Source organism: Galeopterus variegatus, unplaced genomic scaffold (genome assembly GCF_000696425.1).
Source record: "Galeopterus variegatus unplaced genomic scaffold, G_variegatus-3.0.2 Scaffold575, whole genome shotgun sequence".
NCBI lineage: Eukaryota > Metazoa > Chordata > Mammalia > Dermoptera > Cynocephalidae > Galeopterus > Galeopterus variegatus.
This window is the reverse complement of record NW_007726686.1, coordinates 313,595-337,927: the sequence shown is the minus strand read 5'-3', so window position 1 is coordinate 337,927 and position 24,333 is coordinate 313,595. Positions and strand designations below refer to the sequence as shown.

Sequence of the window (24,333 nt, the reverse complement as noted above, 5' to 3'; positions counted from 1 at the left end):
CATCCATGGGGAGGCCAGATTGGGGTATGAGAGAGTCAGCTGAGGACAGGAGGACAGTCCCTTCTGCCCTGAAAGAGGAAGGAAGGAGCAGGAAAGGATGAGTGTTGACCTCAAAAGTACTCTGGTGGAGAAGAGGACCTGGAGGGGGCTTCTGACTTACCATGATTGCCTGTAGCTTTGTGGGGAGCAGGCTGGTTATCAGCAGGCCAGGGTGTAGGGGACCGATCTGAAAAGAGGGAAGCAGTAATACAGCTGCTTTGGGCAACTTATGGGGGGGGCACTTAGTGATGGATAAAAGCCCTGCCAAGTGGCAAAAGAGGCCCAGCTGGGGCTGCCTCCCCAAAGACAGTGCAGTGGAGGATGTGGGATGAGAAGTGACTGCCCCTCTGGTTCCATCTGTCACAGAGCCCACAGTGCCTGCGGGGCTTCCTTTCTCCCCCATTTCAATGTAAACACACCTAGTGCACACTGGACAGCAACCCCATCCTCAGTCTGGGGACACCCATGCCTCTCTGTGTGAGATAGGAGGTGCTCAGTTTCCATGGGTTTGGGTTACAAGACACACCTCTGGGTTTCAAGCCACTCCCCAATCTCAGGCCCCTCATCTAGGCCCTCCCCTAGAGGAGAGTTACTGTTGCTTATTGCACCTATTTTTGGTACCAACACAGGGAGATTGAGACCACAAAGGGCAGATTTATGCAAATCCAGTAGCCTGAGCATGCTCAGAAGAGAGGAGTTATATAACCCTAGTACCTAAGCATGCTCAATAAAGTGGAATTTATCCTCTGAATGACCTTCCACCAGAGGCACTAAAGATCAGAGAATATTCTTGAATATGTTCAGAATTTGACCAATGAACATGCCCTAAAAAGAGACGAACTGAGCATGTGCAAACCTGTTACATAAACTGATACATAACTGGGAACCAACCCCCCAGTTGAATATTCATTAGATAGCATAAATATGTATTAGCAAAACTATAAAAGTGGAATCCTGACAGGAGGCAAAGCTGTTCACCCTCTTGGGGCTAGCCTGCACTTCACCTGAGGTGTGTATTTCTATCTTTTTGTCTCAAACGTGCCTTTAGCAGGCTGCTGTCCATTCCAGAGCCAGCCTGCACTTTGTGAATGTGTATTTCTTACTTTCAAGCCTGCACTTCACCTGAGGTGTGTATTTCTATCTTTTTGTCTCAAACGTGCCTTTAGCAGGATGCTGTTCATTCCAGAGCCAGCCTGCACTTTGTGAATGTGTATTTCTTACTTTCGTGTTAGACTTGGTGTGGGCCCTGCTCAGTCTCTGGAGCTATGCTGTACTCCCTCTGTTAAATCTGTATCTCTTATTCGTTACATTAAACCTGTTCTCACTTTCTGCTGTGACTCAGCTCTTGAATTCACTCCTGTGGCAGAGTCAAGAACCTGGTAAGAGGACAGGGTGGGTCGAGGCCAGCTACTGGGCCCCCCAGACCCTCTCCTCCAGTATCATTTGCACGTGCTTCATCATCCTCTGGCTACACATGAAGACCCCCTGGTAGGTGAGAAGCTTAATGTTTCACAGGGGAGCATGGGGGAAAGCTTGCTCCCACCCTTTTTTTTACAAGAGGAGGTTTTTGATGAGGAAGTTGCCAAAAGCACATTTCAAATACAATTCCACATACAGGCCACAGGAAGGAGAGCCATGTGCCACCTCTTTCAGCAAACAATGAGCTCCTACTTTTGCCAGGACGGTGGGATATTTGAAGCTGGAACAAAGAACAAGGGGATGACTCTGACCTCACCTCACAGAGGTCACCTCAATTCACTGATCGCACAGTCTTTTTTAAATCGGCTCTCTGAAGTGAGGTCTTTCCAAACAAGATAGAAAGGGCACCAACGCTAGACTCCAGGACCTGGATTTGGAGTAAGTCATTTCACTGAGAACCTGCTGCACATCTGCAAAGTGGGGTCACAAAGCCCCCCTTGTTTCTTCCCAGTATAGCCCTTCTGGGAAGAGCGAGCCTCAACTTAGCCACACACAGATCTGATGATGCCTGGAGCTGCTCTTTCTGCCCTGCATCCTACTGCCTGGCACACAATAGATGTTCACGGGACACTTGTCCAATTGAGTTCTTGGACATGGGGTGTAAAAGGAATCTTTGCAAATTGAACTGTTCAGAACACTGAGCTTTTGCCTACAATGGAATTTTTAAATGTACCTATGTAACATTTTTGCAGATTAAAAAACTGAATCTTTATAAAATAAATCCCTTGAAATGCATGTCGGCTGGAAATCAAAAGCAAGTAGTATCTTAGAGGGACGGCTGGAGGTGAGGTCGGTGTGCGGGGTGCACAAGGGCAGAGGCTGGAGAGGGGTCCAGGCTAAGTCCAGAAGGACGCCGAGTTGGGGGGGTGGAGAGAATTCGGGGGGGCAAGGAGAAGTCCGCAGTCAGATTGATTGGCAAGGGTCACCGGGGCGGCGAGGAGTGGAGCAGGGAGGAGTGGTTTAACATCGCTCTAGGGGAGGCGAGGAGGGTGACTGGCCGATGACAAGGCAGACGCCGGATACACCGACAGGGTGGGCCCAACAGATCTCGGAGTCCGGCATCGCACGCAGGGCTCGGGGTGAGCGGCCGAGAGGAGGCGCCTCCCGAGCGCCGGCCCACCTTCCAGCCCTATTAGAATTTGGGGCTGTTAAGGCCTCCCTCCGAGCGTAATCTGACGCTGTTTGGGGAGGGCGAGGCCGAAATCTGCTACTCTAGTCTGGGGGATCCGTTAATGTTTAATCAGATAGGATCGTCCGATGGGGCTCGGGTGGCGTGATCTCCGGCGCGGGTCGTCGAGCACCCACACCCTAGAAGGTTTCCGCCACGGCGTCGGGGCGTACGAAGCTGCAGGCGGGCGCTGAGCGGCTCAGCTGGGGGTTCGAGCCTGGAGTAGTGACACTGCCCCGCGCTCCCGTGTACGAACCGTCCTCCCCGGCCACGAGGCACGAGGCGCTGCCGGCGCGGTCCCGGATCTCAGCACCACGACGCAAACCTCTCCTGTGTCCCCGATGGGCACCGGCAGGTCCGGGCGGCAGTGGGCGCAGCTGCTGCCGTTGCTGCTGCTCCTGAGCCCTGGGGGTGCCAGCGCTCAGGAGGACGAGGACGGCGACTACGAGGAGCTGGTGCTCTCCTTGCGGTCCGAGGAGTACAGCCCGGCCGACGCGGCCCAGCACGTGGCCACCGCCGCCTTCCATCGCTGCGCCAAGGTGCGCGCGCCGGGTGGGAGGTTCGGACAAAGCCGCCGCGGGACGGCTGCGGTCCCGTCTCCTCTCTGGCCTCATGTTTCCCCATGTAAGGGAGGAGCTGGAGGGAAGGTTTCTGAGGGCCCTCTGCTCACCCAGCGGCGGGCTTGGCGCGATCTTGGGGACTGCTGGGACGGTAGCGGGGAAAGGGGGACGGCTGGCACTTTGGGGACACGCTGGGGCGCGCGGCTGCACTAGGTGGTGGGAAGGTTCGCGGGGCGTGGGGGACTGGGAGGCACGAGGTAGGAGCAGCAGAGCACTGCCGTGGTCGCCTGCCCGCATTTCAGACGTCTGCACCACCGCGGCTGGGTGGGCGAAGGGCTGAGCGCCTGGCACGCACTGAGGACGGCACCGGGCTTGCTGCTGTCGTGCGTTCTGACCTAGTTCGGGAAATGCGGGCAGTGGAGGGTGTGCGGTGGGGGTCTCGGAGAGATGGCACTACCCGAAACGGGGGTGGGATGGGAGGGAGAGGGGGCAGACGATGGGGGCGGGAGGCAATTTCTTCGTGCTACAGAACTCATCCTCAGTATTGCGTCTTTTTCGGCTGGAGAAAAGAACAAAACTAAAGGGGAAGGGGCGGAGTTATTCTCGAGGCCCCCTCGAGAGCGGGGGTCCCTGGGGCTCAGGCCGGGAGGGGCCGTTGGTGCTGGGGCGGAGGCTGAGCCCCGCGCCGCAGCCCCCCTGGCGGTCCGCGGAGTTGGGGGACGCGGCCAGTTTCCTGAACTTCTCTGCCAGCACCTGGCCCTCGGGTTGTGGGCTGCTGGTTCCTTCCAGTTACAATCTTTCCCCGTGTAGTTCCGATGTCCGGGCTTGGGGTCAGACCTAGGGCTGAATCCTGGCTTTACCTCGCTAGCTGGGTGGTGCTTGGCAAGTCACTTAACCTTGAGCCTGCATTTTCGTATCTTTAACGGGGAGGTGACAATCCTTCTCCAAGGGTGGTTGTGAAGATTCAGTGTGCAGCAGGTGGGGAAATGAAGGGAAAAGAGCTGGGTCGAGCACATGAGGTGACCTCCCGATGTAAGCCCAGGAAGATATCACTTGCAGGAAGTAGTTATGTCTCTGGCTGCAGTGTTATCTCTGGGTGGCACCCGTTTTGCTCCAAACTGCAGCTCCTGGGGCAGAGGGGGAGATTCTGCGGATAACAGTTACCTGGCCTCCCTTCTGCAAGAGTGTGCTGGGGTGAGGCCCTCACTCATGTCCCAGGCATCATGTCAGGCCCTTACTCAGCTCCCAGTGCCTCTCCCTTGCTCCCTGAGCCTTTCACCTTCTAGAGAGATGTTGCTGGTTGTGGCCAGGATAAGAAAAGGCATTTCAAGTCACCACTGCCCCAAAATAACTGTTGTGGAAGTAGTGAGTACCCTATCCTGAGAGGTGAGTAAGCACAGGCTAGACAACCACGTGGTGGCATTTCTTCCCTGGTGGAAGTGTAGATCAGGAACCTAAAGTTCATTTACGAATTCATTCAATGGATATTTTGTGGGAATCGAATTTTGAATGAAAATGTTTTGAGCAAGCGAAGGATTTTAGACCAATCCTTTTATTTTAGTCATGGGAAACTGAGGCACAGAGAGAGGAGGTGCACCCCTGGTGCATTAGAGCTTGGCTTCCAGGAGAACTCTCATTTCACTGCACAGAGTACCCTCTCAGTTCATTAGATTTTCATTTAGCAGAGGGTATTTAGATGGGTCTTTGAAGCATGAATAGGAGTTTAACAAATAAAGGTGGCAGGAGAATTTTATTCTTTAAGGGGAGGGGATAGCAGGAACAAAGGCACAGAGCTGGGAAAGGCAGAGGTGGAGCCTAGGGCACACATGTGCACAGTCCCTTATCCATCTTCTGAATTGTAAAATGTTCTGAAAACCAAAAGTTTTTGTAATTTATTTGATGGTAGAATCTGACCTGAACTGACATGAGGTTATTTATATTCATTATTTATTCCACTTGTGTGAATATGATGTTCATATATTTTGCTGAGTAGATTACAGTATGCAGCTCCAGTTTCCTCTGAGCAGACTTCCTGATTGTTCATCACTACCTTTCTAAAATCCAAAGAAATTCTGAATTTCAAAACCCATGGTGCACATATAGAGATGTGGGAGATGAGTCTGCAGAGGTAGGTTGAGGCAGGGACCAAGAAGGAGCATGGACTTTGAACTTTATCTGGCAGCCTGTGGGGAGCCACTGAAGGTTCTTGAGCAGGTGTGTCTGCTTGAGAGCAGTTGGAGGAGACAAGAGCTAGCTAAGACTAAACAAATCTGCTCCTATAGACCATGTCTTGACTCTTTTCTCCCTGTTTGAGAAGTGTTGCCTTTGCTGACTCCATCTGCATCTGCGGAGCATCCAGCTGGGTGCCTTACACAACCTCCTCTCTTGGCCTTCCCGGAAGGCCTGTGCCGTATGTATTACGGTCCGTACAATCCAGAGGAAACATCTGAGGCTCAGAGAGGTTGATTGACTTGCTCATGGCTGCACAGCCAGTAAATATTGGAGTTGGGCTTCAGGTCCACATTTTTCTGGCTCCAAAGCCTGTGAGTTTTCCCCTCTGGCCTGCCTCTGGGGGGAGTCATGGAGGTATTAGAATGGGTAGGAAGTGATTTATTCTGATTGGGGTATGGGGGAGGAAGGTGTAACTAGGAAGGTCTCCAGAAGGGGGTGGCCTTCAGGGGGGCCTCCAGGGGTGACCAAGCCTCAGATGGGCCTATACAGAGCTAGGTGCAGGTACTGAGGAGAACCTGTTGTTGAGTGTAGCTTACAGTTCCCATTTTTGTCTGACTGTCAAATTTGAAAGTGTTGTATAAGCTATGTTAATAGTTGGCCTATATGTGGTTTTTGGGTTTTTTTTTTTTTGGTCCTAATTTGGTAACTTCTCTTTATAGTTTACTTTACTGGCTTTTTTTTGTAATTCTAATTTGTTAATAAAGGTGTGATAAAGCACCCATAGGGTTTGTTGGTATTTGTAACCTATCATGTTACTCCTCCTTGCTTGGGGCCAGGATGCCTGGAGGTTGCCAGGCACCTATGTGGTGCTGCTGAAGGAAGGCACCCACCGTTCGCAGACGGAGCGCACTGCACGTCGCCTGCAGGCCCAAGCTGCCCGCCGCGGCTACCTCACCAAGGTCCTGCACATCTTCCACGACCTCTTTCCTGGCTTCCTGGTGAAGATGAGCGGTGACCTGCTGGACCTGGTGAGCTACCTTGCTGGACGTGGCACTTCCTGGTAGGGGTGGGCCGCTGCATACATGCTGGGGACTGTCCTCAGTGTGTCCATCACTGAAAATCAGAAGGACACAGCCAACGTTTATTGAGTCCTTATTGGGTACTAAGCGTAGTGCCTAGTGGTACCCCAGTGGTACGACCATCTTCATTTGAAAGATGAGCAGACCGACGTTCAGAAGGGACCACAGAGACAGCTAGTGGTGGAGCCTGGGATTAAACCCGTGGTCGGCCTGCCAGCTGTTCTTGTGTTGATTCATCTGCTGCCTGTGGGAACCTGTTGGGACAAAGCCCTGGGACATTCAGTGGAGCCTGAGTCATTTTATAAAAGGCATGACTCAAGGCTCCAAAATTCCTTCAAAGCTGATGCTATCCAGAGTGATGTTCCTCCTCTAGGAAGAGGGTGGCCTTTCTCCTTCCAGCTCAACAAGGATGCTCTTCTTTGGTGGAGGGGCAGAAAGAGGCCTGGGTAGCTGGGGACTTCTGGCATCCTGTGTCCTTACCCTGGCCCTGGTGCTTCAAATGCACATCTTAAGAGCCTTTCTTGTTTTTGTGTCTACCCCCACCTCCCAACCCACTCCCCTTCCCTGTCCTCTCACTTGATGAGAATGCATGGATCTCAACTTCATACTGACTCTCTACTTGGCTTGGGTGCTTCTCAGCCTCCTGCAGACACTAAGGCCCAGAGTGGGACAGGGTTTTGCCCAAGGCCACACAGCATGTGACTGGCAGGGTCAGAGTTTGGACCCATGTCTCCTGGCTCCACTGTGCTACTGCCCCGTGGTTTCATTCAGTTCAGCATTCAGCATCCAGCTGCTGAACACCTACTGTGTGCCAAGTCCTATGGGGCAATGATAGGGATTAGACAGGGTCCCTGTCCTTAGGAACCCTTAGTCTAGTAGGGAGACTGACAAGTAAATGTTTTCGATCCGTCTGCTCAACACACATTTAACAAGCACCTACTGTGTGCTGCAGATACGAAGATGAAGCATCCCCAGGCTTTTCCCTGGATCTCACAGTTAAGGAGGAAAGGCTGACCAGTGACTGCCAGTACAGTTAACTGTGGTACAATGTGCTCAGCGCAGTGGGGAGGAACGAGTAAGGTGCACACACAGTGCCAGGTGGTAAGCACGAGCCCCGAAGGTCAGGGCAGCTTCTCCAAGGAGAGGAGGCCGAGCTGAAGGCTGCAGACATTTGCCCCCAAGAGCTGGCATCCCACCAGCCTGGGCTCAAGTCCCAGCTCAGCCCCTTACTGGTTTGTCTAACCTTGGGCAAATTCCCTCTCCTCCCTGAGCCTCAATCTCCTTTCTGTGAGCCAGGCAAAATAACAGGAATAGTCATTTAAGGACTAAATGAGATCATGAAGTATTTAAGCAGATGCTAGGTACAGAAACTCACTGAGGTGTGGGTGGTTAAGGAGCCCCTGGGGATACTGAGGCACCTAGAGACTAGCTGTGGTGGGAAGCTGTTACCACCTCTAGTCTGAAGGGTGAGGAGAGGGAGTAGTTTTCCCCCGCCCAGTGGGAGCTGGCAGCACGGAGGAGGGGCTGTCTATGGGGAGACATGCTCACCAAGTAGGCAGCCACTGCTGGAACCTGCGCCAGAGCAGGGAGGGAGTGGAGCAGGCACACTCTGGTCCCCCAGACGCCTGCTGGTGCCCCCACTGCCTGAGCCCAACTGGAAGGTGCTGCAAAGGAGCCCGGTGCTGCAGTGGGCAGGGTCAGCCTCCCAGGCACTGAGCAAGCAGAGGAGGGTGGGGAACGGCTCTGGGACAAACAGACTTGCTGGTGCTGTTAGCATGATTTTGGCGTGGAGTCCAGGTCCTGAGCTTGTCCAGCCTGCCCAGAGCCTGGCACTGTCTAGCTCCCCAGGTGAGATGTCAAATTCAGAATCCTTCCCAAAGGGAATCCTCTGTGCCACCTGGCAGTGTTGGGCTCAGTTGCAGAGATATGGGAGCGCTGGGCTCCCCAGCCTGATCAGGGAGTGGGGAAATCTGGCTCCAAATCTGCCATCGGGTACCCGGAGGGAGTCTGCCGGGACAAGTGGGAGGATGCTGGGCTGGGATGTGGGCACTGTGTGGTCAGGTGGGGCAGGGCTGTGGTTGGGGTCGCAGGTCAGATGGCTTAGGCAGATCTCCTGGCTTCTCTGGCTTCTGCAGGCTCTGAGGTTGCCCCGTGTCGAGTACGTCGAGGAGGACTCCTCTGTCTTTGCTCAGAGCATCCCGTGGAACCTGGAGCGGATTATCCCTACACGATACCAGAAGGATGAATACTGCCCCCCCAGTAAGCTTCCCCTCTGTGCCCTGCCCCTCACCCTCCGGGCTGAATTCCCTTGCTCTGCTCTGGCCTGCCTCCCCCCTGCCGATGGCCTCACTTCTCAGGGGCTTTGGAACTCAGCATACTCCGCCGACCACTTCGTTTCTGTCCCATTCCCACCCACTACAGCCACCACTCCCTGCCTTCCTGTTGCTCCACGTAGAATGCGGGAGTCTTTTCCTTAGGTCATCCTCTCTTCCACCTTCTGATAGTTCTTGTTTGCCTCTTCTCTCCATTTGGAATGGCTCGGCTGGTTGCACTTACCTGGGGAGAAAGTAAGTCTGACCCTGACTCTCCCCAAGGGCCCACAGGTCTCCTAATGCCCCACAGACAGGACCGGGCCCATTAAGAGGACAGACACAGCCCTGTCTGGGCTGCCCCAGCTAGGTCTCTAGTCTCCTGTCTCTCCCTGCTCTGCCTGCCTGCCTCTAGCACCGTTAGACTTCCAGGGGCTCCCTGCATGGGCCATGCCGTGTGTCCCCTCCTGGCCTTTCCTCCTGCTCTTCCATCTGCCTGGTCTGGACAGGGAGGGAGGAGGCGAGGCCAAAAAAAGGCCTGGGTTCTGGCAGGGAAGACTGTAAGTGCACCTGGTTTGGGGAGAAGATTGGGGTTCTAGCTGGACCATGTTGAGTGTGAAGTGCCCATGGCAGGGGGTCTGGGCTCAGTGGAGTCTGGTGCTGGGACTCGGGTCTCAGGGTGGGCTCAGCCTCCAGCCCTTACTAGTTCTCATGGGATCGTAGGAAGCCAGTTCCCTCTCTGTGCCTTACCTTCCTCATCTGAAAAATGGGCACAATAATCCTGTCCCTGTCCTCCTCATGGGGTTGTTGTGAGGCTCTGGTGAGGTGAAGGATATGCAAACGCTTTTGGCACTGAAAGTTTGGGTGGCTTCTGAGTTGCTGTCATCAGGGCTTGCAGCCAGGGTAGGGAGGTCAGAGGTGTGTGTGTGTGCAGCACCATCTGGCAAGAGTGGCTGTGCAGAGAGGAGGGGCCTGGTCAGGTGGGGTGTGCTGCTTGGGTCTGGGCAGCCTGTGGCTGGCTAGAGGACAGGTGTCCTCTGCAGGAAGAGCCTGCCCCTCCCTACCCCAGGCTGCGCCTCTCCAAGTGGAGCCCTAGAGCCCCCTGCACTCCACATCCATGCCTCAGGGACTCCCAGAGCTGGCTAATGTTGGCAAGGGGGAGGGATACTGGGCAGAGGGTTGGAGAGACCCCAAGCCAAGCAGGAGAGAGAGGACTGTGCCCCCTAAATTGGATTCCTAGTGCTGCTGTAACAAAGTAGCACAAACTCGGTGGCATAAAACAAGAGAAGGTTATTCTGCAATCTGGAGGCCAGAAGTCTGAACTCAAAGTGTCAGCCGGCTGCGCTCTCCCTGCGGGCTCTAGGGAAGTATCCTTCCTCGCCTCTTCCACCTCTGGTGGCTGCAGTGTTCCTTGGCTTGTGGCTTCATAATGCCCATCTCTGCTTCTATCTTCACATGGCCTTCTCTGTGTGTGTCTCTCTCCTCTTCGTTCTCTTATTCGGATACTTATTGGATTTAGCACTCACTGGATAATCCAGGATGATCTCATTTGGAGAGCCTTAACTTAATCACATCTGCAAAGACCCTTTTTCCATATAAGGTCACAGCCACAGGTTGTGGGGTAACCTGGAGATGTGGACACTCCCCTGGGCTAGAAAGAGATATGGTCCTTTCCTCCCCCTTGGGGATGCCTATGGCTGTCTGACCCCTCACTTGCTCCTAGTGTGTGTGAGAAGAGGAAGGAATGGAAGGCAGGGGATGGCTGGAGGAGGCCCCTCTAGAGCAGTTGGGCTGGGGAGGGGCGGGCTGGGATGGGGCAGGCCGAGCACCGTGCAGACAAGTGCAGGGTGGGCTGGCTGGGCCCAGGAACAGACCCTTCATTCAAAGGGGACGGTGTCCAACCAGAGGAATGAACATGGACAGAAGCCCGGAGGCAGGAGGGAGTGTGGCCTGTATGGAAGGGGCAGAAGGCTGTGGGCAGGGTCCTGGGCCTGGGTAGCTCCAGGATAGAGGTGACAGGAAGAACTTGGCTACAGTCTAAGCTTCTCAGGCATGGCAGGGGCTGGCTGGTGGGAGGGAGTGAGCTACCTGCTCCAGAGGTGCAGAGCTTGTGACAGGGAACAACAGTAGGTGCAGGGTCCTGGGCCTGGGTAGCTCCAGGATAGAGGTGACAGGAAGAACTTGGCTACAGTCTGAGCTTCTCAGGCATGGCAGGGGCTGGCTGGTGGGAGGGAGTGAGCTACCTGCTCCAGAGGTGCAGAGCTTGTGACAGGGAACAACAGTAGGCCCCACCTCACATGGGGGTTTTAACGGTAGAGGGATGTCTCCTAGGAAAGGCCCAGCAGGCAGGCACTGTGCCCTATCTGAGCTGGGCCCCTGCCCTTTTCCATCTCACTGGAAGCATGGGGATTTTTCTGCAGACACCTCTGGCTTGTTCTTTTGCTCAGGGAGTGGTGGGGGCCGTGGGCTGGGGTGGGTGCTCCATGCAGGGACCTTCTCTCCTAGCAGCACCTCACCAAGAGCCTTTGCCAGGGCCACCTGCACCTGTTGGCCATGCTCGAAGCCTCCTGTCCTTTCCCTGTCCCAGCAGGACAGTGGGCTAGGGCCAGCTGGAAGGAACCACCTGTGTTTGGAAGGGTGAGAGCTGCCTCCCTGAGCCACAAACCACTCCCCAGGCGCTTGGGTGTGACCTTGCAGTGGTCACTTCACCTCAAAGTGGGCCCCTGGAACAGCTCCTGGAGCAGATGGTGGTCCTGAATGCGGGTGGACCAAGGAGGGGCTCTGGCCTGGGTTAACACAGCAGCATCCTCAGCTTCCTCCCCACCCACCATGAGGGGACTGGACTTGAAGCCCACCAGGCACGCTCTCCTGCTAGCTGAGCGTTCCTTCTGTGTAGGCTTTTGTCTATGAAACAGTCCCTGTGCTATCCTCTGGATTAGCTTTTATCCCATCGGGCTGTCTGTTGATAGATCCATCTCTCCCGCCAGCCTAGCAGCTCAAGGACAGATCCTAGACTGATTCCTGAGCACCTGTGTCCCCAGCAGCCAGCTGGGGCCTCTTCTAGAAGGACACAGACGAAGGGTTATGGTCCTGCAGGATCTGGCCTCTGCCCACCTCACTGGCCTCATCACGGGTCTGCCCCTTCGATGTTCCAGCTCAATATCTACTGATTCCTCCAGGGTGATTGGCACTCTTTGGTCTCTGGATGTCCTTAGGTCTGAGCTCAGAGCCCTCTCAGCCCCACCATTCCCAGTGTGGCACTGGTCACTTGGTAGGTGCCCACTGATGAATGAAAAGTACTGGTACACTCGTAGGAGGGGTATGGGGTGCAGCGAGGAGCCTGCCTTGTCCCGCATCCTAGGAGGGGAGGCAGACCGCTGGGTACCTGCCCCGTTTTATATGGAACTAACCAAAGTACTCACGGGTATGGACCAGCAGAGCTTCCTGCCAAGACTGGAGGCCACAGGGCAGGGGGACAGCAGGACAGTGTGCACATAGGCTGGCTCCTGACAGCTGGGTCAAGCCCAAATCTAGTAGCATGGTGGGATGGGAAGGCAAGGGACTGGGGCCTGACATTGTCTGAAATTAGTAGGGGAGCTCAGAGCAGTCACCGAACCACTTTGTAATGGGCAGAATGATACATCCACCCAGAACCTGTGAGTGTGACTTTATTTGGAAAAAATGTTTTTGCAGTTGTACTTGAAGATCTTGAGATTAGATCATCCTGGATTATCCAGGGGGCTTTAAATCTAATGATGTGTCCTTATAAGGGAAAGGCAGAGGGAGATTTTGGACACATAGAGGAGGCCATGTGAAGATGGAGGCAAAGATTGGATGGTGTGGCCACAAGCTAAGCGATGCCAGCAGCCTCCAGAAGGAGGAAGAGGCGAGGAAGGATTCTCGTCCAGAGCCTTTGCAGTCGCAGAGAACACAGTCCAGCAGACACCTTGATCTTGGACTTCTGGCTTCCAGAACTGAGAGATAATAAATCTCTGTGGTTGGAAGCCACTGAGTTTGTGGTAATTTATTACAGCAGCCGTAGGAGACGGATACTCCCAGCCTATCATGAGATGAGAACCTACTCCTGCCCCTCCACTTTGTCCTGCACACACATCTCCCACAGCAGGCCGCTTGTAGCTCTCATGCCATCTTGGAAGCCACTGAGTTTGTGGTAATTTATTACAGCAGCCGTAGGAGACGGATACTCCCAGCCTGTCATGAGATGAGAACCTACTCCTGCCCCTCCACTTTGTCCTGCACACACATCTCCCACAGCAGGCCGCTTGCAGCTCTCATGCCATCTCTCATGCCATCTTGCTGCCTGCTTCCTGGGGAGTATGGACTGACCCGATGAGAATCATCGAGTGTAGGTGGTAGCAATGCTACCTCTCTGAGCAGTGCGGGCCTGCTCAGATGGCCAGGCAGCCTTGTTACTCTCCATGTATCCTGCAAATCTTGTCTGGATGCCTCTCAGGCTTGTGAACTGTGAAAGGCTGTAAATAGGGGCATGGTTTGTTTGACATCATAATATTTATTATGTTTAATGCTTATGTTGTTATTTCGTATGGATGTTAGTATTATGGAGCTGGGCCCCTTGGTTCACTTCGTGGCTCTGTTATTTGCCAGCTCTGTGGCCTTGGACAGTTACCTACCCTCTCTATGCCTCACTTTCCCGGTCTGTAAAGATACAATAGTATGGGCTTATGTGGGGTTTTTGAAGATTAAGTGAGTCAGTATATTTAAGTCAGTACATTTAAGGTGCTTACCACAGTGCCCGGGATGTGGTAAACAGTTTGTATGTGTTAACTGTAACGTTAAGCTCATGGTTATTCTCTCCTCTTCTACAATGTCACTTGGAAAGGTGGAGGGGGCCTGGTGGAGGTGTATCTCTTAGACACGAGCATCCAGAGTGGCCACCGGGAAATTGAGGGCAGGGTCACAGTCACTGACTTTGAGAGCGTGCCCGAGGAGGACGGGACACGCTTCCACAGACAGGTAAGTATGGCCCTCAGGCAGGGGGGCTGCCCTGTCTCTCACCCCCTACCTGGAGGTGGGAGGGGACTGCCACTTCAAGAGTGTCATGGTTGCACTTCCAGCCTGGCCTCCCCAGCCATCACTGTTCCTTCCGGGCCTAGCAGTCTTGGGGTGGGGTGTCCATCTGTCCAGCCACGTGCTGCTATATTATGGGGTGGGTGGGCTTTCTAACACGTCCTTGTGCTGGTCGAGCAGGCAAGCAAGTGTGATAGCCATGGCACCCACCTGGCAGGGGTGGTCAGTGGCCGGGATGCTGGCGTGGCCAAGGGCGCCAGCCTGCGCAGCCTGCGTGTGCTCAACTGCCAAGGAAAGGGCACGGTCAGCAGCACCCTCATAGGTGAGTGATGGCTCCAGATGGTGCTGGTCCCTCTCTGTCTGGACCTGGCCTGGGAGGCAGCTTCTGCCCAGGGAGAACTAATGTCTCCTGACCCAGGAGGCCGAGGCTTCCTCTGCCCCAGAGCCAGAGAGGCCCAGAGTGTCAAAGCTGGCAGGGCCCCCAGAGGTCATGAAGGCAGATGGATAAACCGAGGCCCAGAAAGGGCAGGGGCTCAGCCCAGGTAGGTGACAGCCTTGACCCTGGGTCAGTGGTCGTTCCTCAGTTCTGCTCGCTCTCCTTTTCAAGCCCTTTAAAGTATTTATGTCTTTTGTCATGTTATCTCAGATTCGGATGGACCCCTGAGGTGATCTAAGCAAACTCTTCTTGCATACTTCTTCTATGCATGCTTCTGCTTGCATACCTCTAAAACCAGGGGACTACTGCATGACTGATTGTGCCCTGCAGGTCACCCTGGCTAGGCAGACTTGGTGGAGAAACTGGCAGAGGACTTTTTCCAGACTTTTCAGTTTACTGTGTCCAGCCCACACGATGGCCTCCAGTGAGGTCTAGCTGAGAGCTAGGATTTGGGGGCCTGTGGACAGAGAAGAGGGAGGGAGCTCTCAGAGGAACTTTGTCCTGGGGCCAGACACTGAGCAAAGTGCTTTGTACACCACATCCTGAGGCAGCATTGCGATACCTGTTAAACCATTGATTAAACCAACCCAGAGAGGGGAGGTGACTTGCCCAGGGTCACATAGCTAGAGCTGGTGACCTCACTGGAGAAGGTGCTGGCTCTGGACAGTGACTTGACCTCCACTGCGAACCCCGGTCCCCTGGGTCAGTCACTGGCTCCTGAGCCGGCAGTGGCAGCCCATGGGCTTGTGCGAAAGGCTGAGAAGGTCCAGGAATCTGCCTTGTGCCCCACGAGCTCTGCCCCAAGACTTTCCTATTTAGAGCACAGGTTTTGATGTTCAGTTTTAAAGGCAAGAATCAATAACTCCTGCCCCATCAGGTGACCCCTCATGGCTGTCCCACCCCTTTATCGACTGACCTAGACTCCGGCAGGCCAGTTCCCAAAGGTCATTGTGCAGAGGGGAAGAACACCCCCTGTTTGGGGTCCTGGTCAGTGTGCGGAAAACCCCAAGCACATTACCCGGGGCAGAGCAGGGGCTCAACAAACAGTAGCTATTCCTTTCATTGTCACTCCAGCTTCCTCCTCTGAGAGCAGATGATTGTCAAGTCTGAGCACAGAGATATGTACACAGCAGGTGCTTAATAACTGGCAATTGTAATTGTGGCTGTTACTCTTCACCTCCACACCCAGTTCCACTCTGCTCCCTCCCTGGTGGGAGGGGCCCCCCCAGCTGTCTGGTAGTAGGAGGGGCATGGCCATGGGATTCCAACTCCCACGTAGGCCACAGCCCCCCTGGGACATCCCAGAGGCATGGATCCAGAAGGTTCTGAGAAGTTGGCTCGGCCACACTCCCATTTGACAGAGCAAAAGCCAGAGCATGAGAGAAGAAGCTCTCAGCACCTGGCCCCCTAGCACGTCAGGTGAGAGCTGATGTTAGACTCCAGGTCTCCAGGCCATGGAGCCGGAGCTCGCGGGCTGTGAGGGGTTAGAATCGTCACTGGGGACGGTAGCATGAGGCAGACCCCGGTCTGCACACTGAGCTCCAAGATGGAGGAGCAGAGCGCAGCCGGGTTAGAGGGAACCACAGCCACAAGGGTGGAGGGTTAGTGAGCCCCCCAGTTCCAGGAGGTGGAGAATGAGTGGTCTCTGTTTTGCAGAGGGGTGGGGTCGCACAGCTGGTGAATGGGCTCCGGGACTCGCCCAAAACTCTGAGTCACCGCAGAGGGCACCTGAGCCAGGCCTGGGAGGGTGGAGGATGGTGAAGTCAGAGGTGCGGCGGAGGGGCCTGCTCTTTCCTCTGAGGACCTTACTTATCCGCTCAGTGCCTCCGTTTCGTGGAAAGGGATAACAACAGGGCTATTGAGAGGGTCCTGTAGGTTCATATGTTTAGACACTTAGAGTCTGGTACGTGGTACCTGGGAGTTGGCTGGTGTTATTGCTGCTGTCATTGTCAATAGACTTCCCATGTGTCTTAGTTGGGATTCTCCAGAGAAACAGAGCCAGTAGAATATATATACATATTTTGCAAGAGTTTTATTTAAGGAAATTAGCTCTTATGATGGTGGAGGCCGGCAAGTCTGAATGTTCAGGGCAGGCCAGGAGGGCTGGAATCCGAGTCCAAAGATGGTCTGGAAGCAGAGTTCCTTCTGCCTCCTGGCACCTCAGTCTGTCCTGTGAAGGCTTTCAACTTACTGGGTAAGGCCCACCCACATTATGAAAGATAATCTGCTTTATTCAGTCTTCTGACCTAAGTGTTAGTCACATCTAAAAACTACCTTTACAGCTGCAGTTAGACTAGTGTTTGACCAAACACTGGGGTACCAAGTTGACACATGTCACATGGTGCCTCTGTAGGAAGGGGCCAGGGGAGGGAGGGGAGCATGTCTCCTCAGGGCTGACCTTGGCTTTGTCCTCCCAGGTCTGGAGTTTATTCGGAAAAGCCAGCTGGCCGAGCCTGGGGGGCCACTGGTGGTGCTGCTGCCCCTGGTGGGCGGGTACAGCCGGGTCCTGAACGCCGCCTGCCAGCGCCTGGCGGGGACGGGCGCAGTGCTGGTCGCCGCGGCTGGCAACTTCCGGGACGACGCCTGCCTCTACTCCCCAGCCTCGGTTCCCGAGGTAGGTGCTGCCGCCACTGCCCCCAGAATGAGGGGAAGGTGGGCTGGCCGGCCCTCTGTGGGCTTCATGTGGTGCGTTCCTGGAGGCTGACCTGGCCTGGCTGGGAAGGAGTTGTCACAGACCCCCACGCGGGAGCCTGGGGAGAGCAGGGCTGGAACCTCCATCCCAGAGTCTGTGACAGCAGCACCCTCAAGCCACCCCCACAACGTCCCACGTCCTGTCCTGGCCACTCTCGCTCCCGAAGGCCTCCTGGATCCCCGCCCCTTCTCCCCATCCCCAGGACCTTGGTCTTTGTCCGGACCGGGCCCCTATCAGCTCTCCCCTGGGCCCACAGGACAGTGTCCTTGGCTTTCCCCCACCCACCCTTGCTTCCTCACCCGGCCGCCCCACAAAGCCCCAGGGGCTGGGCCTAAATCACAGGCCAGCGGCACATGCTCCTGCCCACTACCCTCAGGGCCTCCCCATAGTCCAACTTCCCTGGCTGCCAAATCCAAAACTGCATGAAGCAAGCCAAACCCAGCAGTCTTCTCTGCCTTGCCCATGTTTTCTTCTTCATTGCACTTAAAACCGCCTAATAGCCTAATACATCAAATAGTCTCCTGTTTACTTTGTTTTCTGTCTCCCCCACTAGAATGTAAACTCCATAGGGACTTGGTGCCTGGCATGTGGTAGGGACATGGGGAAGCACAGGCGGGGGGAGGCCGTGCCTGGGGAGTCAGATTTCCCTCAGGAAGGGGACATGTGAGTAGGATCCAAACAAGTGTATAGGAGACCAGCTGGCAAGGTCTCAGGCTGTCCCTGCAACCCCTCCCCTTGGCTCCTCTCTCTGCCACCCACCTCCTTACCTCTCCAGGTCATCACTGTTGGGGCCACCAATGCCCAGGACCAGCCAGTGACCCTGGGAACATTGGGGACCAATTTTGGCCACTGCGTGGACCTCTTTGCCCCAGGGGAGGACATCATCAGTGCCTCCAGCGACTGCAGCACCTGCTTCGTATCACAGAGTGGGACATCACAGGCTGCTGCCCACGTGGCTGGTGAGTCACTGCCCTACCACCTCGGCCACCATGATTCCAACAGCCCCTTTGGCAGGCAGGCCTGGGCCAGGGGACCAAAGATGAGGCAGACCTGATGGTGTCCTCAAGGACATTCAGTCTTATGGGGGAGGTAGGCGTGCAAACATGGAGAATGAGGTAGTCAGGGCTGTGTCGGACGGAGCCCAGAAGAGGTATCTGTCCAGCCTGAGTGAAGGCTTCTTAGAGGAGGGACATTTGATCTGGGGTTTGGTAGATGAATAGGAGTTCACCTAGCAAACAAAACAGCAATTACCAAGGCCCAGAGGTGGGAGAGCAGGATACCTTGCTATTTGGCTTTCACCTAGAAAGAGATTGCCGGTGGCTTAATTTCTGGAAGAGCAGCTTGGTGTGTCAGTGTGTGTGCATGTGCGTTTGTGTGTGTCTGTGTGCCTGTGTGCTAGCAGAAGTCCCCTGGTTGAGAAGGAGAGCCAGGCCACCACCATCTCTCTCCGCCCACCCCCACCTCCAGGCATTGCGGCCAGGATGCTGACGGCCGAGCCCAAGCTCACCCTGGCTGAGCTGAGGCAGAGACTGATTCACTTCTCTGCCAAAGATGTCATCAATGAGGCCTGGTTCCCTGAGGACCAGAGGGTCCTGACCCCCAACCTGGTGGTCACACTGCCCCCCAGCACCCATGGAGCAGGTAAGCAGGATGGCAGGGTGGGCAGGGTCCAGACTGGGCTTGGAAGGTCTGTGTGACCTTGGCCTCTCTCTCCTCTCCCTCGTCTGGGTAAGGGAGAAGTGACCTTAAATAAGATCAAAGGAGAACAGGCTGTGAAAGGGTTTGCAGTGTTTTTATAGCATATTTTAATGGTTAAGTTGAATGTGTTCTTTAAGCCCCCTCTCCCCTACCACAAACTACAGATTTTTCTAGAGTTCCCTGGTGGAGGCTTTCCCTCCTTCCAACCATCCCCCCTCACCCCAGGGCCTTGTTGCAGGTGGACAGCTGTTGTGCAGAACCGTGTGGTCGGCACACTCAGGGCCTACTCGGATGGCCATGGCGGTGGCCCGCTGCGCCCCAGATGAGGAGCTGCTGAGCTGCTCCAGTTTCTCCAGGAGCGGGAAGCGGCGGGGCGAGCGCATTGAGGTGACCTGCGCCCCTCCGTTGTTTATGTGTGTCAGTGCACCAAGCAGGATTCTCACTTCCAGGCCCAGATCAGCCCCAAGCCCTCAGTGATCCCCAGCAAGCCCCTCCGTCCATTCTTGTGAGCTTAAAGCATTGGGCTAGGGCAGGGTGGAGGTGCATTCCATCTCACACGGTTGGGGTGCTGCTGAAGGGAGCCACACCAAGAAGGATTTCCTGGGGGATGGCAGGACATCACTGATTGCTAGACCGATTTGCAGTGCCTGCCTCAGCAGTCTCAAGGGCATTTTCTACTCAGCTCTTCCATGGTTCTGGGAGTTGAGGAATCTCAAACCAGCACAAAAGGGGAATTGATGTTCCTGCAGCAGGGTGATGTGCAGACATTTTGGTGGAAGGGCAGTGTCCAGCCAGGAGGCATGGGCAGGTGGGTGTTCCTGGCAGTGTCCGGAGTGCTTGTTCCAGACAGGCTAAGTGGGTCGGGCAGAGCAGGCTGTGGCCTCACTCTGGCATCTGCCCTACGTCTCCGTTTGAAAGCCACTTTCAGTGTCTGGAGCTGACCATCAGCAGAACAGTCTGCCTTGGGCAGGTGTGAGTTCCTTGTCCCCAGAGGGATAGGAGAAGGGCTGGCTGGCCTCTGAAAGAGTTCACGGGGCTTGGACCAGGTGCTTCAGTCAACCCCTTCCAGCCCCTCATCCTGTGTTTCCAAAGCCCTTTCAAAGCAGGTTTCTGTTTCTATCTTTGGCCCTCAGGCCCGAGAGGGCAGGCGGGTCTGCCTGGCCCACAACGCATTTGGAGGTGAGGGTGTCTACGCCGTTGCCAGGTGCTGCCTGCTGCCCCGGGCCAACTGCAGCGTCTACACAGCTCCACCAGCTGGGGCTGGTGTGGGCACCCACATCCACTGCCACCCGCAGAGCCACGTCCTCACAGGTAGGAGGCTGTGCCCTGCCCTGGGGTGAGGATCAGAGGAATCCCTGCCTCCTTAGGTGCCCAGCCCCTACCACACTTGGTCCTCATGAGCATGATCAGTCAGACTCTGCAGCCAAGTGCCCATTAGGAGCCTGGTTCTGCCGCTTCCAAGCCATGAGAGCCTGGGCAGGTGACTTTACTTCTCTGTCTCAGCTGCCTCCTCCGTAAGGGTGATGAAGGTAGCAGCTGCCTCATGGGGCTGCCATGAGGTGGGTAACCTGTGGAGCTTAGGCCCGGAGCACGGTGGTACTTTACCAAAGGCAGGGTAGTGTAAGGGAGGCTCTGAGCCTGGATCTGAAAGTGGGGCAGACCTCAGTTTGAATTCCACTCTGCCATTCAACAGCTGTGTGACCTGAGCCAGTTACTTAACATCTCTGTGCCTCAGTTTCCTCATCAGTAAAATGGGGAGGATAGGCACCAAGCACTTAGCTTGGTGCCAGACAATATAAATTCTAGCTATCGTTATTCTTACTGTCATCACCCATTGCTTTAAAATCCATTCTCTGGTATAGTAACTATTGATGGGCCACCCTATGTCAAAAACATGCCCAGGCAGGTAGCAGGAAGTCAGATAGGAACCTTGTGGGGGATCAAGAGATGGTGTCCTCAGGTCAGCAGAAGGCTGAGCTGTTCTACATGGATGGAGCCTGGGATGTCCCAGGGACGGTTTGGGGAAACAGTGGGGAGCCAGCCTGACATAACTCACTCAGGAATTGGTTCTTGATTGAGTGTGCACTGGGGAGCCACTGAAGGTTTAGGAGCAGGGGAGTGAGCAGTTAGAAGCCGGCTGTAGGAAGAACAGCTGGAAGGCAGGATGGATTTGCAGACAGGTGGCTGGTGCCCTTGTCCAGGGGAGAGGCCAAAAGGTCCAGTGAGCCTGTGGCCATGCTCCTGGGTCTTGGCTTGTTGGGAAATCCATCATGTTCCAATCACTCTCCTTTGGGAAAGTCCAGCAGATAAGCTCAAGGGCACATGCCTATTTGAAGTCACGAGAGCCATAGAATCTCACTATCTATGAAACACACCCAAAAGAGTCCCATTTTGCAGTTAAGGGAATGTAGCCTGGACCTGCTGAGTGACTTCCCCAAGGCCACACAGCTAGGACACAGAGAAATCTAGTAAACGTGACCCTAATGTGTACGGAGCACTTGCCATGTGCCGGGAACTGTGCTGGGGCTTTACATATATGTCCTCGTTTTATCTTCACAGCATCCCTGTGAGTAGGTGCTGTTACTCTTTCCATTTTACAAATAGGGAAACTGAGGCTCAGTATAGTTGAGTAACCACTAGTGGAGGTTTCATGGCCAGTGGGTGTGTCTGATTCCCAAGCCCATGGAAGGAGTCCCTGGGTGCCCCAAACAGACCCAGTCTCGCCCTGAACTTTTACCCGGGGGAGTTTGAGCTCCTGTTATAGCATTTCAGGCCATGGAGCCCCTGCCCCATTGCTTCCCATCTCCGGGTGGAGGGGAGATGATGTTTTCCCTGAGACGCTAAGGCTCTGAGGGGTTGGACAGCTCTCCCAAGGTCACCCAGCAGGTCAGTGGCCGAGTTGAGTTGAGAACCCAGGAGTCCTGTTGCTCAGGCCAGCATTTCTTTTCTACCTTGATTTGTTTCTGGATTTTCCAGCTCTTGCCTCAGACTGTAAAGATGGGGCCCGTGGGGTTATGGAGTGGAGACAGAGCATCCCCCAGCATTTTAGTATCTGAGCTGGCCTTCCTCTGCCCAGGTTGCAGCTCCCACTGGGAGGCGGAGGACATTGGCACCCACAGGTGGCCTATGCCGAGGCGACGAGGTCAGCCCGAGTGGTGTGTCGGCCACAAGGAGGCCAGCGTCCATGCTTCCTGCTGCCATGCCCCGGGGCTGGAGTGCAAAGTCAAGGAGCACGGGATCCTGGACCCTGCACAGCAGGTGAAGGGGTGTGGGGGTGGCTGGGCCCCTGGTACTGGGGGTGGCCTGTGTCTGTCCTGTGCAAGTTCTCTGGGTCAGTGTTTGTGCTACCACCATCCCGTCCTGCATCAGAGTGCTGGTTTGTGGGGCAGATGCTGTGGGTAGCTTTTGCCATTGTGTGCATAGCATGTGTGTGTGTGGCTGGGTTTATTTTTGCTTTTGTCCAGATTAGTAAGGATTACTACCTGGGCACCCAGCTCCCCTTTGCAGAGATTATGCATAAATATGGCATACAGAGTTGCAATACCCATGCACTTCTGGATTGATCCATTTAACAAATCTGCTGGGAGGCTGCTTGGGGCCAGGAGCTCCCACTGGTCGCTGGGGACAGAGCTGACTCAGCCATGATGACCCAGAGGAGGGGACAACCAAGCTGAGTGCTGTAGGTTGAGGAGCATTTAGCATGGCCAGCAAGGCAAGGAAGGGCCCTGCCAAGAGGATGACGCTCTTGCCAGGGAGCCTTCGGAGACCTGAGTGCAGACTCTTTAACTCTCCTTTTTATGACCTGTAGGAGCTTCTTAAAAGGAAGCCATAGGGAGTCCACTCTTAAATGAACTCAGACTAGGTTTTTAAATGTGCCAGATGTGGTCATTGTGGTCTGGATGGTGCATTCCTTGAGGTCAAGGACTGTTCCAGGTCCCCTTGCTCAGCATGCCCCGAGTACTGCCACGTTCCAGGCACTATTCCAGGCGTTGGGGACACAAACCCACCAAACGTCTCTGTTTTTCCCTTCTGGGGCATCCATTCTACTGGGCAAGAAGGACAGTAAACAAAATAAGTAAATTGTACAGTACTGAAAAGATGTGTTGGAGAAAAGGCAGGGAAAGGAATGGCAAGAGGGCAGGGGAGAGGCCAGGTGAGGCCTTGCTGAGGAGGTGGGGAAATGAGCCATGAGGACATCCCAGGGAACAGTGTTCCTGGTAGAGGGAACAGCCAGAGCAAGGCCCTGAGGTGGGAGTGTGCCCAGAGGGTGCCAGGAAGAGCCAGGAGACCAGTGAGGTGGGAGCGGAGCTAGCATGAGAGGGGGGCTCAGAGAGGGGGCCAGGGCCAGGTCATGTGGGGCCTGAGGTCCACAGTCGGGACTCTGGTTTTTGCCCAAGTGAGCTGGGAGCCACGTAGGGTTCTGAGCCCAGTGGGAGCGTGATCTGGCCTGGGTTAAAACAGGCTCATTCTGGCTGCCGAGCTGAGAAGACACTGTGTGTGTGTTGGGGGGGGGGAACAGGCTGAAGCTGGAGACGAGAGGCACAGCTGCTCCAACAGTCAAGGCTAGGTGGGGGCTCAGGCCAGGCGGGACATGTCCTGGGGGATACTGGCATCTGAGGGAGGAGCCACAGACCTGGTGGGTGATGTGGATGTGAGGACTAGAGGGTGGTTCAAAGTTTTTGTTGAGCTACGGGACAGATGGCGTTGCCATTAAGTGGGATGGAGAAGGCTGTAGGAGATGTCAATTTGCAGGGAAGATGAGGAGTTTGGCATTGGTGTGTCAAACATCGGTCTGTGCCCCAGCGCCCCTGAAGGTGAGGCTTTGAAGCAGGAGTGTGTGGTCTGGTCAGTGATGGATGCAGAGCCTCTGGGGCAGGAGCTCCAGAACTGTGGTCCAAGTGGGCTCCGAATGAGAGCCGTCGCACTTGACCCCATGGAGCATTGTTGGGAGGGAGGCGTGAAGTCCAGGTGGCTTGGGGGGCCTGGCCCAGGCCTGCTGGACATGTGCTTTCTTCTTCTCCCTGGCACTGGCAGGTCACCGTGGCCTGTGAGGAGGGCTGGACCCTGACCGGTCGCAGTGCGCTCCTGGGGGCTTCCCACATCCTGGGGGCCTACATCACGGACAACACATGTGTGGTGAGGGTCCGGAATGTCGGTACAGGAGGCAGGACCAGTGAGGAGGCCACGGCAGCCACTGCCATCTGCTGCCGGAGCTGGCCCTCGGAGCAGGCCTCACAAGAGCTCCAGTGACAGCCCCTTCCCAGGACAGGTACCTAGGGAGGGCTCAGGGCCTGGGCTTTGAGATGGTCCTCCATGGCCTGAGCCTGAGGGGACAGAGATAGCTCTACCTGCCAGGGTGGGCTCCTTGCACAGGACAACTTGATATCTCACCCTGATCACCCCCTCCTTGGGTGAAGGTGCTGGAAGCCCCCTGCCTCACTGTGGGGCCTCTGCCTGGTGTTCCACTATTAAAATGGGTGAAACTGTGCTCAGCTCCTGTCAGCTGCTCCCAGCATGCCAACACTTGTGGGCAGAGTTACCTTTCACTGAGCTCTTGCCATGTAACAGGGATTCAGTCCTAGAGTCTCCACGTGGACAGTATTCTTCCCATGGGCAGGATGGAAGGCACTGGGGGCTGCAAGGGAAAGTGGG

At 55.2% G+C, this 24,333-nt stretch overlaps 1 protein-coding gene across 1 annotated transcript; it reads left to right on the top strand.

Moving 5' to 3' along the window:
* Positions 1–3,027: 3,027 nt before the first annotated feature.
* PCSK9 (proprotein convertase subtilisin/kexin type 9) lies at positions 3,028–23,931 on the top strand. Its single transcript, XM_008570141.1, has 12 exons — positions 3,028–3,225; positions 6,255–6,446; positions 8,633–8,756; positions 13,668–13,801; positions 14,036–14,177; positions 16,709–16,905; positions 17,759–17,942; positions 18,451–18,624; positions 18,920–19,068; positions 19,815–19,992; positions 21,758–21,939; positions 23,716–23,931. Exons 1-12 carry the CDS (start codon positions 3,028–3,030, stop codon positions 23,929–23,931), a joined length of 2,070 nt encoding a protein of 689 aa, XP_008568363.1.
* Positions 23,932–24,333: the final 402 nt, after the last annotated feature.

Bases quoted from the DNA above. Each gene is read 5' to 3' on its own strand.
- PCSK9 (XM_008570141.1), top strand. From the start codon at position 3,028: ATGGGCACCGGCAGGTCCGGGCGGCAGTGGGCGCAGCTGCTGCCGTTG. The intron at 8,757-13,667 runs GTAAGCTTCCCC...TCACTTGGAAAG, and splicing joins GGATGAATACTGCCCCCCCA to GTGGAGGGGGCCTGGTGGAG. The intron at 16,906-17,758 runs GTAGGTGCTGCC...TTACCTCTCCAG, and splicing joins CCCCAGCCTCGGTTCCCGAG to GTCATCACTGTTGGGGCCAC.